This window comes from Oreochromis aureus, linkage group 16 (genome assembly GCF_013358895.1).
Source record: "Oreochromis aureus strain Israel breed Guangdong linkage group 16, ZZ_aureus, whole genome shotgun sequence".
NCBI lineage: Eukaryota > Metazoa > Chordata > Actinopteri > Cichliformes > Cichlidae > Oreochromis > Oreochromis aureus.
Window position 1 is genome coordinate 10955049 of NC_052957.1, and position 15010 is coordinate 10970058.

Consider the following 15010-nt stretch of genomic DNA (forward strand, 5'->3'; position numbering starts at 1 on the left):
CATTAATGACTTTGCATAAATGAGATGGTATGTCTACATTTGCATATCTCCATCCCTTTTACAACACCCTGTAACTTTTGGACCTTCATAATTACAATGACCCAAGATTTCATGCCAGGTTTTTATGTCATGACACTCTTTGAATTTGTCAACATCCTCCTCAACAGTTTGTAACACAGTAAGGGGAATTGTTGAAAAGAATATATCAATGGGCCAGTAGGTTCGACTATAGAAGCACAGGGGTGTGTTTAAATGAGACACAGAAACAAGAATGTTACTGGAAAGAATTAGCTGGCTTTAGTGAAATAAACCGTAAGTTTGACAAACAAAGGTTAAAGGCACTTTACAACTGTGGAAAAGGAAACATAAGAAATAAAAGAAAAGTAAAACACATAAACTACTAATATAGTAACTTGGCCAAGTGTTAACTTTTGGTCTTCAATGTTGGGTGCACCCTAGTAACCTGAATCCTTAACTGTTTTACAAAACTGATTACACAAATTCAATGTAAATGGTAAATGGCCTGCATTTGTATAGCACTTTACTCAGTCCCTAAGGACCCCAAAGCGCTTTACACTACATTCAGTCATTCGCCCATTCACACACAATGTCCTTTCAAATTAAAATCTCACACACCTCTCACATGTGGAGAATGTTCTACACAACAGCTTATTATTCACAGTCCCAAATAAAACACGTCCAAGGAGTATAGTCCAAAAAATTCCCAGGGTGTGAAAGAAAATAGGCATGAGAAAATGTCAGTCAGTGGTCTTATATATAACCAACTGTATGTAAAAGTGTGAGTGATACAGTCCTACAACACCACAAGGTGTAGCAGATAATCGTGGAAAAAATGGGATTCTCACTCTCTGCAAGTCCAGGTGGGAAAGGCTCGCCATCTAATTCACTGGAGGAATCCACCTCAGCAACAATCCAGCATACAAAAAAACCCTGACCTTTCAACAGACAGGATCAGAAGAGTAATTCAAATATTAATTATGCTGTGCTAGCTATAATTCACAACTTAGAATTTTGTTGACATCATATTTGACATCAATTTGTAATTAAAGTACTCAAATTTGCAAAAATAAAACATCTCTCTTATACAAACTATGCATTACTGCAATATATTGTCAAAACTCTTTTTGTAAATTGCAAAACAAACACTTTTCCAAATACAACATGAAAAAACTTACAATCAAACAAAGTAAAGTTATTCCATATGTGACAATTATTAATCAGACAATTCAGATGAATTCAATTTTACAACAATAAAGGGCAAAACAGACTGAGACTAACTGAGACATACAATTTGCGCTCCCCGATCTCAGTGCATCATGGCCGAAGACAATGGTATGGTGTCTCTCAGTCGGAACATTAGGGGCTCTAACATTATAGGGCATGTTTTGGGTTTTTTTTGTTTGTTTTTACTCTTTAATGATAGTAATATGAGGTCTCAACATGAATAAAAACAAACATAAGTTGTGCTTCAAGTGTTACCTTACTTCTGGAAGCAGACTGAGATGAACTTTCAGGCAGTTGATAACAACTAGAGCTAACGAAGGCTAACAGTTTAGCTCCACACTGTACTTTTTAAAGTCACCAGAAAACTGCAGCATCCACCTGTTTACTCACTGCGACTTCCTTCAACATGGATGATAGCTGATAGCCAGCTACGTTATTTGCAGCAGAGTTTTTTGCAAACTTATATCTAATACTTTTTTAACTCAAAAACTTAAGTCTATCAGGGAACATAATCCTGCAGCACAGCACTCTTTTTCTCCTGCCAGCCTGCACGACTACACCCACACTAGTGACGTGTCGGTCGCGAACGAAACGGCTCTTAGAGCCGCCTCTTTGAAGTGAACGACGCGAGCCGACTCCTTATTGGGAGCCGTGGGTTTTTGTTTTTTTTCTTTCTCTCACCCTCTCTCTCGCACTTTTTTCCGCTTCACTCCGCACGCGAGCCTTGTGCTTTGCGCTGGGAAGAGGGGGGAGGGGCGGTAGTTACACTCGCAGTAGCACCGGAACAGAGCAGGAGGGAGAGAGAGAGAAAGAGAGCCAGGGACAACAACGTCACATTACAAAGGTATAGTAATCATCCACAACTATTTTCAGTTGCGGATGATAAAGGATTCAGAAAGTTTATTCATGCAGGCCTATATGACAGAGAATGTGCATCTTCTTTTTGTTTTCATATTTTAATTTATATTTAATTGTGTTGGGGTTTGCAGTGTTTTGTGTTGTTTCACTTTAAATTTGTTTAAAAGGAAAAAGCTGAAAATTTAAATAGTTAAAAGTTGATGTAAATAGTTGGTTTTTGTATTATATGATTTATTTATTACATTTTATGTGGAGCGAATAAGTAAAAGTATATTTACGGTGGCGACTAGAGACACGTACAAACTCCAAAACACGTAAAAACTCCATATTACGTACAAACTCCGAAGCGCGTACAAACCCCGAAGCACGTACAAACTCCAAAACACGTAAAAACTCCAAAACATGTAAAAACTCAGAAGCACATACAAACTCCAAAACACGTACAAACCCTGAAGCACGTACAAACTCCAAAACACATACAAAACACAACAGAAGTGCTCCAGGATGCAGTGTTGAGCTTTTGTTACCTAGTGGCTACACAAGCCAGGAAGTACCAACGACCGGATTTGGTGTGTGGTAGTAACAGCTAAATGAACTTTTTTTTGAATTATTAGAATATATATGAGTGCTTGTGTATAAATACACAAACAATACACATATGCTTTCAATTGTGTGATTTAAGTGATCTAGGTAGCTCTGTTTTGGAAGTTCAGTTAATACTAGAAATGTGCTTTGGAGTTTGTACATGCTTTGTCTCTAGGGGCCACCGTATATATTTATATATAAACATATATAAATAAAACCACTTTTTTTTACATTAGTAATTCCTTTTGTGCATAATTTTATATTGTTGTTAATAATAAATTAATTAAAGCAACAAAACAAGCCGAAAGAGCCGGCTCTTTCTAATGAGCCGAGCCGAAAGAGCCGGTACTCTAAAAAGAGCCGGAAATCCCATCATTAACCCACACAGAGCAGAGGACACAGAATAGGTGGGGGGGGACACACAGCAGCCAGGTGCTCTTGTGGCAGGCTGCTTTCCCATTGGTTAAAACATACTGGAACCTGTGTATTCTGATTGGTTGGGCAGGCTGTCTTTTCTCATCGCTATCACTTGTTAAAGTGATACCCTCATTTTATGTGGGTTACACATTCGTAAGTAATACAAATTTCAACAGCTGAAGGTGATTGTTGCTCCTCTGTTCACTGCTTTGGCCACTACGAAGATGTCATGTGGATATGAAGGCACGTACAGTGCCTCCCCATAGATGTGCTCTTTGGTGTCATCCAACACTGTCTAGCAGACCGATCACTGCCGTTCCTCTCTGATGTGCTATCCCGCTGCACTTGGTCCTGCCAGTTAACTCCATTGAGCAGGTCTCGGGTTGGAATGAGTTGTCAAAGCTCTTGAATTTTTTTTATGTCATTTATGATGTATGATGTTGCTCCTGCATCTACCATGATAACTTTCATCTTCAAATTGTTTGGTGGTATCTCATACTTTGTGTTCTTTGTTTTAAAGAGATACATTTCAGAGAAACGGGTACATTTTCCATCTTTCCATCAGAAATATAAAATCACACTCATGTGAGGTAAACAAGTCATTTAGGCGAAATTTATTCTTTGCTTCCAATCCAGCATTAAAGACCCTAAGATGAACTGATCACCACCTGGTTTTAATTGGATCAGGGGGCATTTCACTATTGAGGCATGCATCTGTAGCTAGGTAAATGTGGCCTGTTTGTTAGAAGTACCTGAGTCAGATGTGGACACCCGAGGTGAAGGGAACCATCAGGCTGAAGCAGTAGTCCTATCAGGCTTGAGTAGCCTGTGGGACTTCAGAGGCAGCTCACAGGTTCTAGAAGGCCAGGCGGAGTGTGGCTTCGGTAGTAGTTAAAGCAAAAATGCAGTTGTGTGGGTAGTTTGTTGAGGCCATGGAACAAGACTTCCTGTCCACCTGGAACCAATTCTGGCAAACCAGCAGGTGACTTAGGAGGCGAAAGTAGTACTAGATTCTCGAGGCCATAGATGTTGGGGCCGTCTTGATTGGCACGCCTCTGCAACATTCCATGGAAATATGGGGCAGTGCCTCTGGATTAGCAGATTGATTCACATCTTTAAGAAAGCAGACTGAATAGTGTCCTCTATAGATGGATTACACTTCTCAGCCTTCCTGAGAATGTAAATGCAAGGGTACTAGAGAAAAGAGTCTATCTGTAAGTCAAATCTCAGATTGAGGAGGAATAAAGCAGTTTTTGTCCTGGTTCTGGAATGTTCAACCACCTCTTTATGCCAACTAGGATATTTGAAGTGCATGGGAAGTTATCCCAACAACCAACATGTGATGTACAACAACATTTGATCCACTTAAAACTGCAATGAGAGCTTGGTTCACATTGCTAGCAAGAAGTCTGACTTGTTCCTAGTGGGACTTCCCCAGGGCTCTCCTTTGCCATTCTTTATGTTCATAATTTTTATGGACAGAATGTCTTTCTAGATTCAAGTGCAGAAGGGTTCCACTTTGGTGATATCAGGATCTCATCTCAAATTAGGTGGTTTTGTTGGCTTGTACATTTCACATTTCAATTGACTTCAGTGGGTCATAGAATCAAATACATGACAAAATACAAACTAATTTGAATGTGTACATTCAAATTAGGCTTTGGATCTTCCCACGTGTGGGACTAATAAAGGTTATCTTATCTTATCTTATCTTATCGTATTCTTCCTCTACAACACTGAAAACCAATTTGTTGAAGTTGTAATTTAACAATGTATCATACTTAAAAGAAACAAAAATTTGAGAAATGTCTGTTAAAGGAAAAGAATGCCATTGTCTCTAGCTATAAACCTCAAGTCCAGCCCCGCCCCCTCCTTCTCTGTGCTGCAGTTATAAATGTTAGCAGGTGCTTTTGTCTTGTTCAGCTGGGAGGGAGCTGAAGCTGAACTTATGTGTTCTTAACATGTGATGAATCTCTGGATTTGAATCTTGAATCTTGTATAGTCTAAAACGGCTTTCTGTTTGTTTTATGATTGCTAATGTGCACATTGTATCACAGGTGATGAGAAGAAATATAACATAATGAGGTAACATGTATATGTAAAACAACATCTCAACAATATAATACAAACTTTGCTCAGCCATTGGATCTGATAACTACAATTTATATTATTGCTGATCCATCTCATTCACTGGGTGAAATTAATCAGAAAATGGGAAACTCCAGTGAGAGTTTTTCATTTGTGCTGGCTGCTTATGGAAATGTTGGAGCTTTAAAATACATGTATTTTGTAATGATATTGTTCTGGTACCTCTTTATATGTGTGGCCAACACAGTCCTCATTGTGGTCATACGTGTGGACAGAAGGCTGCATGAGCCAATGTATATACTGCTTTGTAATTTATGTGTGAATGAAATAAACAGCAGCACATCACTCTATCCTCTTTTGCTCTCACAGATGTTCTCAGACATCCATGGAATAACCCTGACTTGGTGTTTTCTGCAGATGTCTTGTATGTACACAAGTGCTTCTGTTGAGTTTTGCAGTTTAGCAGCCATGGCCTATGACAGATATATTGCAATCTGTCATCCATTTAGCTATAATGTCATTATGAACACAGAGAGAGTGTTTTTGTTGATTCTGCTTGTGTGGATTTTTTCATTCGTTAGTTTTTTACTCTCATATTCATTCATCTACAGTTTGAAGTTTTGTGGAGATATTATTGATAATGTATATTGTGACCACCAATTAATAATTAGACTTTCATGTTCAGTTTCAATCCAAAGCTCTCTATCTATCATATTCTTTGTCATAATGAGTATTTTATTACCATTCACTCTCATTTCAGTTTCTTACCTGAAGATTTTGGCAGTTTGCCGTAAAACATCCACAGAAAACAAGCAGAAAGCCGTGACTACTTGCACCCCTCAGATCGTCTCTGTGTCAAACCTGTTTATTGGGTGCATTTGTTACTCTATTGACTTCAGGTTTTTAGTTGCTCAGGTACCAGATGAAGTCCGTATAATTTTGGCTATATATCTCCTCATTTGTCAACCAATACTCACCCCATTTATGTATGGATTTAATTTGCCAAAGATAAGGCAATCCTGTAAAATGCTTCTGTTTAAGAGAAAATAAATATTTGTTCAGCAAGAAACTGTCTTAGAGCATCTCCTCCATGTAGGAAAGTAACATTCGGCAATCATTTCAAATAAAATCTGCTTATGCTATGTATTCAAATTTTCAAACACCTTTGTTATTCATTTTATGTAATTGTATTTCTTTACTAAAGCTACTTCAACAACATCTAATTTCCTCTGAACTCCAGGTATGAATCTCAGCTTTCATCAAGATGTTTTTCAAGCAAGAACCACAGTTGACCTAATCTGTCAACTGATCCACACCTGGTGGCAAGTACGATCACGTGGTAAAGCCGGATTCTTGGCCTCATGTTTTGTTCCAGTCATATCTGACCAATTTAAAAGTTTTATCTTTGAAAAATGTAGTTAATTTGATCAGACTGACCTAAGATACCATAACTTTTACAACAAAGAAGATTTCATCACAATCAACACCATTAGCAACATGGCATTGAAACCTTTGTCTAATAAAAAAGACTTTTAAAAGGAAGAAAACTGTGAAACTTGTGCACTAAATTGTCTGGCACTAGATTTGTTTCTAATGTATAGGATGTCTGAGTTCAGAGGAGAGTTCAGTGTGAATCTGGGATAAAAGCACTTTCTTCTTCATCATGTAGTGGTTGCTTCAATGGACCTTTAACATTTAACGAGTTTCCTTCAGTTTTCTTTTCTTTTTTTTGTGATTTCCCCAAATAATATTTTTTAAACAATCTTATCTCAGTGTTAGAAAAACTTCATGGCAAATCCAAAAATTGCTTTTACTTATTTTTAAAACCGGGGCACTTTCTTAATAGAAAGCTGTGTGATTTAGTTAATTTTTTTATTCCCTTGATTTGCACTTGATAAATGAGTATTCTGTCATGTTCCCTTTTTCTATTGCTCTTTTAATAAATTTATAAAGTGTTTTTCTTTCTTTGACAGTAACTTGACAGATTTATTCTGAAACCACAGTAAAACACTAAACATCAAAATTGGTCAAATGAAATTACAAATATTAGACTTTGATATTTTTGTGTAGGGTGGCATATGCAATATTAAAAAGCATTCATCTTTGAATTTTAGTCAGGCTCAAACCGTAACAAACTCGATTTAAGATAGGAGGGATGATGAGGAATTCAATGGCCATGAAGTTCTTTAAATGCTGTGGCAGAGATGCTGATCCAAACCTCGAGTACATGAGATCAAAAAGCAAAGCAGTCGAGACATAGATATTAAGCAGACAAAATAAATGTGACACAAAAGTCTGTCTGAACTTTTTCCTGCTTGCTATGAACATGCAATGCATTCACTTTTGTTGAACCACAAGCAAGTTTGACAATTGACAAGTTCACACAGTAAAGCTTGTTTATGCTGGATCCAAATAATTTAAGTCATGTAAAGCTTATGATGAGAATCTCAAAGCAGAGAGGAACAAGCCAGGACAGAGTGAATAACACAGCAGTCCTTTGTACAGAGATTACAGAATGATACTCCAGTGGTCTACATATGGTCACAGATCTTTCATAAGACATTAGGACTAAAATAGTCTGCTTTTGTGTTTAAATATAAAAAAAAATCTAGAAAAAGGCATCAAACATGATGATGATATAAAATTAGATGAGTGTCAGACAACAGATCAAAGGCAAAATCTGGGGGGGAAAAAACCATCTTACACTTCTGTTTAATCAGTTTTCTGTTTGACGTTTATTCAGCTGTGTGAAAACCACCCGAGGGATTAATAAAGTCTTACTTTATCTAATCTAATCTAAAAACTTTAATCTCAGCCAAACCAATTTACTTAGGAACAAATAAAACACTGAAAAAAGCCAAACAATAATATTTTTAGGTTATCTAAGTGACTTGTATATTACGTTTAACCTGAGTAGCGAAAGACTGCGGTGATCTGAAAATGATGTGCCGGGGGTTTGCCATTCTCGGCGGCTCTAGTGACCCTCGAGCTCCCGGCTAGCTATTGATCTGGTGGATAACAGACGTCTCCGAAACAGATATTTGAAGTTTACACAGCTACATTCTCGCCTGAAAATTTGTTAAAAGTTTATTTTGTGACCCAGAAAGAGTAATAAGAGTAATATTATAAACTTAGTAGCGGCCGCCATTGTTGAAAACTGGAATTGGCTGAGCCGCACTATGAATTCTGGGATATGGTGGGCCACGAAGGACACACCCAACCCATCCTTCAAATTCGGGAAAAAGGAGGGCACATTTTGTCGGAGGAGTCTACGAATTTGGACAGCCTTTGTCGTGTCGCTGTGACGTAATCAGCCTACAAAAGCGGCCTCAGGAGGATGCAGCCTATGAATTTGGACACCCCTCTCATTTCTATTACTATATTTTCTACCGCAATCAAAGGAAAGCAATCTTATCCTGTCTTTAGCCTACAATACTTTTGCAGGGACCAACTTAATGTTTCTCTCTAAGAAAGAAAATTAACAACATTTATCGGGAACAAAAAGTCTGTCTTTTTAAAAAATGGGAAAGTGTACCATTTTAATCATTGTTCATTATGTGATGGATTCTTACATGAGGAAATCAGATTCTCAAAAAAGGGATTCTCAGTCTCTGTAAGTCCAGGTGGAAAGGCTCGCCATTTAATTCACTGGAGGAATCCACCTCAGCAACAATCCAGCATACAAAAAAAGCCTGACCTATCAACAGACAGGATCAGAAGAGTAATTCAAATATTAATTATGCTGTGCTAGCTATAATTCACAACTTAGAATTTTGTTGACATCATATTTGACATCAATTTGTAATTAAAATGCTCAAATTTGCAAAAATAAAACATCTCTCTTATACAAACTATGCATTACTGCAATAAGTGTAGCAGAGTTTGTTGCAAACTTATATCCAATACTTTTTCAACTCAAAAACCTCAGTCTCTCAGGGAACAAATCTTGCAGCACAGCACTCTTTTTTTCCTGCCAGCCCTTGAGTACTAGTCCTTGAGTATCGTCACTGATTTCTAGAATCGATTCGATTCCGATTCACAAGGTCCCAAATCGATTCAATCCACGATTCGATTCAATTCGATTCGATTCGAATCAGGGACATTTTGCCTCAGACACTCAGAAATATTATAATTCAGATCATGCATCAGTACATTTCCATATTCTTATATCTATAAAAAGAAAACTGACGCTTGCAAGACTTTATCAAAGGTGTAAGCATCACAGCAGATGCCTTTGTGTCAAAGTAACTGAGGATAAAACACAGAAAAACATGAAGGCAATTTTCCTGGCCTGGGATTTTATAAAAATATTCTGCAGTAGATCAAAAACAAAAGAAAACCATTAATCAACATATCAACATTACCTGATGCTGCTGAAGTGAAACAGAGCAAAGTTACAGACGTTTTATTAGAGACACAGCTAAGCGTTTTGCAATTTTGCATAATTTTAAAAAGTTTACATTTGTTCAGTATTGAACAGCAGAAACGAGGCTTTCTTTTTCGGAAGTAAGTAAAAGGAAAAAAACAGCAGCCGACAGCGCTGTAAGCAGCGGCAGACTTGTGCGTAACAAGCAAGCGAATAATGCAGAAAACAGATTTTTTGACGGGAAAATGTTCTTGAAGTATACTGAGTGAGAGAGAGAGAGAGAGCTGTGCATGAAGTGTGATTTTTATCGTGGTGGAAGCAAAATAGCAAAAGTAAGACGGAATTCATGATGATTTTTATGTGAAGCGTAGTTTGGATCTTCTTTTGCTGCTGGTTCAGTCAATATTGTTTGGAGAGAGATAAAACCTGCAGCTTCAGAATCTAGCACAAAAAGGATGTGAACACAAAGCGCAGACCCGAAACACCAGAATCAGTCAGCCTCGACTGTGTCCGTGCCATCGGGTGAAAAAGGTGATATCTCACTGATTCTGATCCATAGGCGGGTCCACGCTTTGTGTTTACGTCTTTGTGCAGAATGTGTACCTGCTCTCATTTACTGTTTTAGCTGTTTGGTGGTTGTTGAAAATTTGTGAGGTTTAACCTGAGATTCTGGCATTTCGGGCAAAATAAATTTATATTAAAAAATCGATTCAGGATTTTAATGAATCGATATCATGTTATCCAAGCTAGAATCGATTTTAATCAATGAATCGATAATCAAATCCCACCCCTATTGACTACACCTACACATAGCAGTGAACACAGAGCAGGTGGGTGGGACACATGTCATTTATGATGTTGCTCCTGCATCTACCATGATAACTTTCATCTTCAAATTGTTTGGTGGTATCTCATACTTTGTGTGCTTTTCTTTAAAGAGATGAAATTCAGAGAAACAGGTAAACTTTCAATTTTTCCATCAGAAATATAAAATCAAACTCACATGAGGTAAAGAAGTCATTTAGGAGAAATGTATTGTTTGCTTGCAATCTAGCATTAAAGACCCTAAGATAACGAGTGCAAACAAGTGTCTGTGAACACCCGTGTGTACAACTGTGTGCACACCTGTGTGGATCAGTGCAAGGTTTCTCCACGTAACGATCTGCTAGAGGATATGGAGAGCCATAGCCCCGTCCCCCAGGGCATGAAGCAGGCATGGAGGAGATTCACACCTCAGATATCCAGAGGCCCCAGAGTGCGAGAGCTCAAGGAGGACCACCGGAGGGGCATCCGTGCCACCCTCATGGGAAGAGCTGAGGAGACCCCCAGATGAGGGGTCACCCAGCAGCCACGGAGCAGACGTCAGAGGGGGCCGCCTGCGGTCCCTGCCAGCAGCCAGCTGTGCCAGAGTGAACCGAGTCACAGGCCCAGAGGTCAGAGGCCTGAGGGCCCCCACACCCCGGAAGAGGCCCGACTGAGCCACGGGCGGCAGGCCTCGCCATGCAGCCGCTGTGTTCGGGCTGAGTGCCCAGCCCCGAACACCAAGAACCTCCAACGCACCGACACCTGAGGGCATCAGCCACCGGCAGGAAGTGTAGTGAGGGGAGATAGGCATCCACACTTTGGAGGGCCTGAGATGTTCTCAGAGAGGTGGAGTCTGAGATCCGACCTGATATATATACATAGACAAACACGCAGACACAAACGTACATTCCTACCCTCATGCACACATATACAAATACTCAGCACTCAACCAAAGTAAAGACAGACAAAAATGGACATTGTACATACAAACACACTCCCCAAACATACTCTATACCCCAAGTCCAGGTACTCTCGCCCCCAGAGGAGGAAATTGCGCCTAGACCCAGGAGATGTTGCCCTTCCCTCCGGGGTGGAGGCAAGCGGACCACCTCTGGCCCCGCAACAGCAGGGAGGCCCCCCAACCCAGATCCCAATCGGATGGCCAACACCTCCGCCCAGCCCCTCCGCCCCAATGGCTAACAGAGAGCGGGGGTGTCTAAAGACCCCATACCTACCTCCTCCGGCTCATGAGTAGTGTTGCTGTGTGTTGTTCTAAAGTGTATTTAAAACACGGGAGGGCATGGTGTTCTCTGCCAGAGAGCAGCACAGGCTGATGATTGACTTTGTAATAGTATCATCAGATTTGTGGCTGTATATTCTAGGGTGGCGAGAAGAATGAGTTATCAAATGATCACCACCTGGTGTTGAGTTGGATCAGGGGGTATTTCACTATTGAGGCATGCATCTGTAGCTAGATAGATGTGGCCTGTGTGTTAGAAGCAGAGGTGTGGACTCGAGCAGGGGCGGATCTAGAAGGGTGGCATGGGGTGGCAACTGCCACCCTAAACTAAGCCCTTGCCACCCCAACTGCCACCCTAGTTTTGCATATGGCAATGTTGTTTATTAAAATACGATAGCATTAATGCTTCGATCAAGCTAGCTTCAATTTGTACTGAGCATGAAGTTTAAAACTAACTGAACTGATTTCACAATCCCCCATTGCCTCCTAAGAAAATGGTTCAGCCCACAGCTCCTCCAACGTGTTGTCAATAGCTACCAATGCTATGCTCTGATTGGTGCAAGGGGACATTTTGAATGAACACCGCGCGCAGCATTCAGATTTCAACTCAGACTGTTGATTTGCATTCTCAGAGAATGTCATAAAAGGTAAGTGTTATTAATCATGAAAAACAAGGTTTATATTTCTGTACATTCACTGATAGTTTTCCTGTACTTAATGTTTATTATTTAATGTTGTTTTGTGCTATTGCATACCATGAAAGCTGCGGTTATCATGAAAAAAAGTGCACAAATCGTAAGATAAACTTTAATTTGGGTAATCAAGTGCATTTTAGTTTTAATATTAACGGTAAAGGCCATTACATCGAACGCGTTGCGTAAAAACGGCAGTAAGTCTGAGTGCGATTATCATCAACTTGAAAAGTTGATGTATAACCTATATATGCACATCGAACGTGTTGCGCTTTTGCGGATAATTTATCCTCATAAAACTGTCTAAAAAAATAGAAAAATGAAGTTGATATGAAGCCTTGATGAGCTGGTGCTAATCTTTGTAAACGAGAAAAGTGGGGAATGAAGATTGTGGTTCATCCGTTTCTCAGAAAAGACAACAGCAGGGATAATATTATCGTTTGATCCTGGTGTTGAAGCTGTATCACGGCTTCCTAATGCATTGTTGCCAAATGCATTGATCTGATTGGTCTGATTTGTGTATTCGGATCCGAAACATCTGAAAAATCGGTTTGAATTATATGCGCAAATTAGGTCCAGTGAAATAACACGGTCGGGCGGAACGCCTCGCCAGCAGGCGGGTCTGAAAAATAATTTTAATGCATTAAATATTCGCATTGATTTTGTGAAAGGGCCTTCGTATTAAATCTGCATTTGCATAATTTCAGACACTACTGAGAGGTATGAAGAGAAAGGGTGACATCACTAGTTTCTTCCACACAAAGAGGAGAGATCAGGGAGACAAAGGGCTAGAAGCTGAGCCAGGTCAAGAAGCTGAGCCAGGTCAAGAAGCTGAGCCAGGGCAAGAAGCTGAACCAGGGCAAGAAGCTGAACCAGGGCAAGAAGCTGAGCCAGGGCAAGAAGCTGAACCAGGGCAAGAAGCTGAACCAGGGCAAGCAGCAGCAGAGGAAGAAGAAATATGGTCCAAAGCAGAGAAGGTGATGGGGTCAGACAGCAGAGGGAAAGAGAGACAGCCTGAGTTCTCTGTGTTTATTCAAAGCGATCCCCATGGTAAGATGTCTATCTGAATTTGCATAAATGTAGAAAAATAAAATATATAACTAACATGTAAAACTAAATTACAGCAATGGTTTAATCATATTAAATATGCATTAGCACTATTTTGCAATACAAATCTAATTAATTAATTCGTGCATATCAGATTATTTGAGCAAATAGGTTTTTCAAAACACAGTTGAAGCTCATGCAATATTTTGTGTTTTGTATGTGATTTTTAGACATATCCAAAGCCAGAAGTGACAACCCAACACAGCCACATCTGAGTTTTCCTAAGACTTATCAAGGATGCAGCAGGAGGAGCTTCCACCCAGAATGGTACAAAATACACCCTTGGTTGGAATATTCCCAGAGTAGAGACTCTTGTTATTGCTTTGCTTGCCGGCATTTCTCTCTTCCTGATGCTCCCAAAAGTGTGTTTACTTCAGGTGTTGGATATCGTAATTGGAAGAAAGCAATGTTTAAAGACAGTGGGTTCTGTTGTCATGCAAAGTCTCAGAGTCATAAAACAGCAATGATTGCTTGGGCAGAGAATAAAAAATGAGTGAAAAAAAATGAAACTCTGATGACTGCAATGGATGACCATCGCCAGAAACAAGTGCTTGAAAACCAGACTTACATTAAAACTATAGCAGAAATTCTAATCTTGACTGCTACAGAAAATATAGCTCAACGTGGACACAGGGAGTCTGCAGACTCAAATAAAAGGGGCATTTTCCTAGAAATGTTGAACATGGTAGGCAATCATGATCCTATGGTTAAAAGGAGACTGGAACAACAAGCCAAAAATGCTTTGTACACCAGTAAAACCATCCAGAATGAAATTGTTTCATGTTTGGCTGCAATGGTTGCTGAGGAGATCATGCGAGAAGTTAAAGACAGTGCACAATTTTCAGTCATTGTAGATGAGACTAAAGATGTCAGTAAATCAGAACAAATTTCTTTTATAGTTAGATACTACTATAATGGTGCAATACACGAGAGTTTCTTAGGGTTTCAAGAGGCAGACAGACTGGATGCTGCTGGGCTGACCAGCAAGATTATTGGCTGTTTAGAAAAACATGGGCTGGACTACAGACAGAACCTTGTTGGCCAAGGGTATGATGGAGCATCTGTGATGAGTGGGTCACATTCTGGTGTACAAGCTAGGATAAAGGAGGTGGCAAAGTATGCTTTCTACATTCACTGTAGTGCCCACTGCTTAAACCTTGTCATAGTAGATGCAGTCCAAAGTGTGCCTGATGCAGGAAATTTCTTTTCTTTGCTAGAACGATTATACACATTCATATCTGGATCTTACGTCCATCAGAAATGGCTGACAGTGCAGCAGGAAATGTTTCATGGGGTACCAAGAGAACTGCAGCGCCTTAGTGATACACGTTGGTCTTCTAGACATATAGCATGTCGCAATATCATGGACAGGTTGCCTGCAATTTTGTGTGTACTAGAAGAGATCTCATCAGAGAACAATGCACAAAGAGCTGTAGAAGCAAAGGGCATTCTGGTTCAAATGGATCTGAATTTTGTTGGATGCCTTGCACTCTTCAGAAAAGTATTGAGTGATTCTAATATGTTATCAGAAATGCTTCAGTCCAAAACTGTTGACCTGTCTAAGGCTATAAACCTAGTTGAATCGCTTAAGGAGACAATGGTTTATTA

General features: G+C 39.6%; 1 protein-coding gene and 1 pseudogene across 1 annotated transcript; one reads left to right on the forward strand and one right to left on the reverse strand.

Moving 5' to 3' along the window:
- The first annotated feature begins 5316 nt into the window (after positions 1-5316).
- Positions 5317-6243, forward strand: LOC116327790 (putative gustatory receptor clone PTE01). Its single transcript, XM_031749452.1, has one exon. The coding sequence runs from the start codon at positions 5317-5319 to the stop codon at positions 6241-6243; it is 927 nt and encodes a 308-aa protein (XP_031605312.1).
- Positions 6244-7290: 1047 nt separating this feature from the next.
- LOC116327799 lies at positions 7291-11174 on the reverse strand (annotated as a pseudogene).
- Between the last annotated feature and the right edge of the window lie 3836 nt (positions 11175-15010).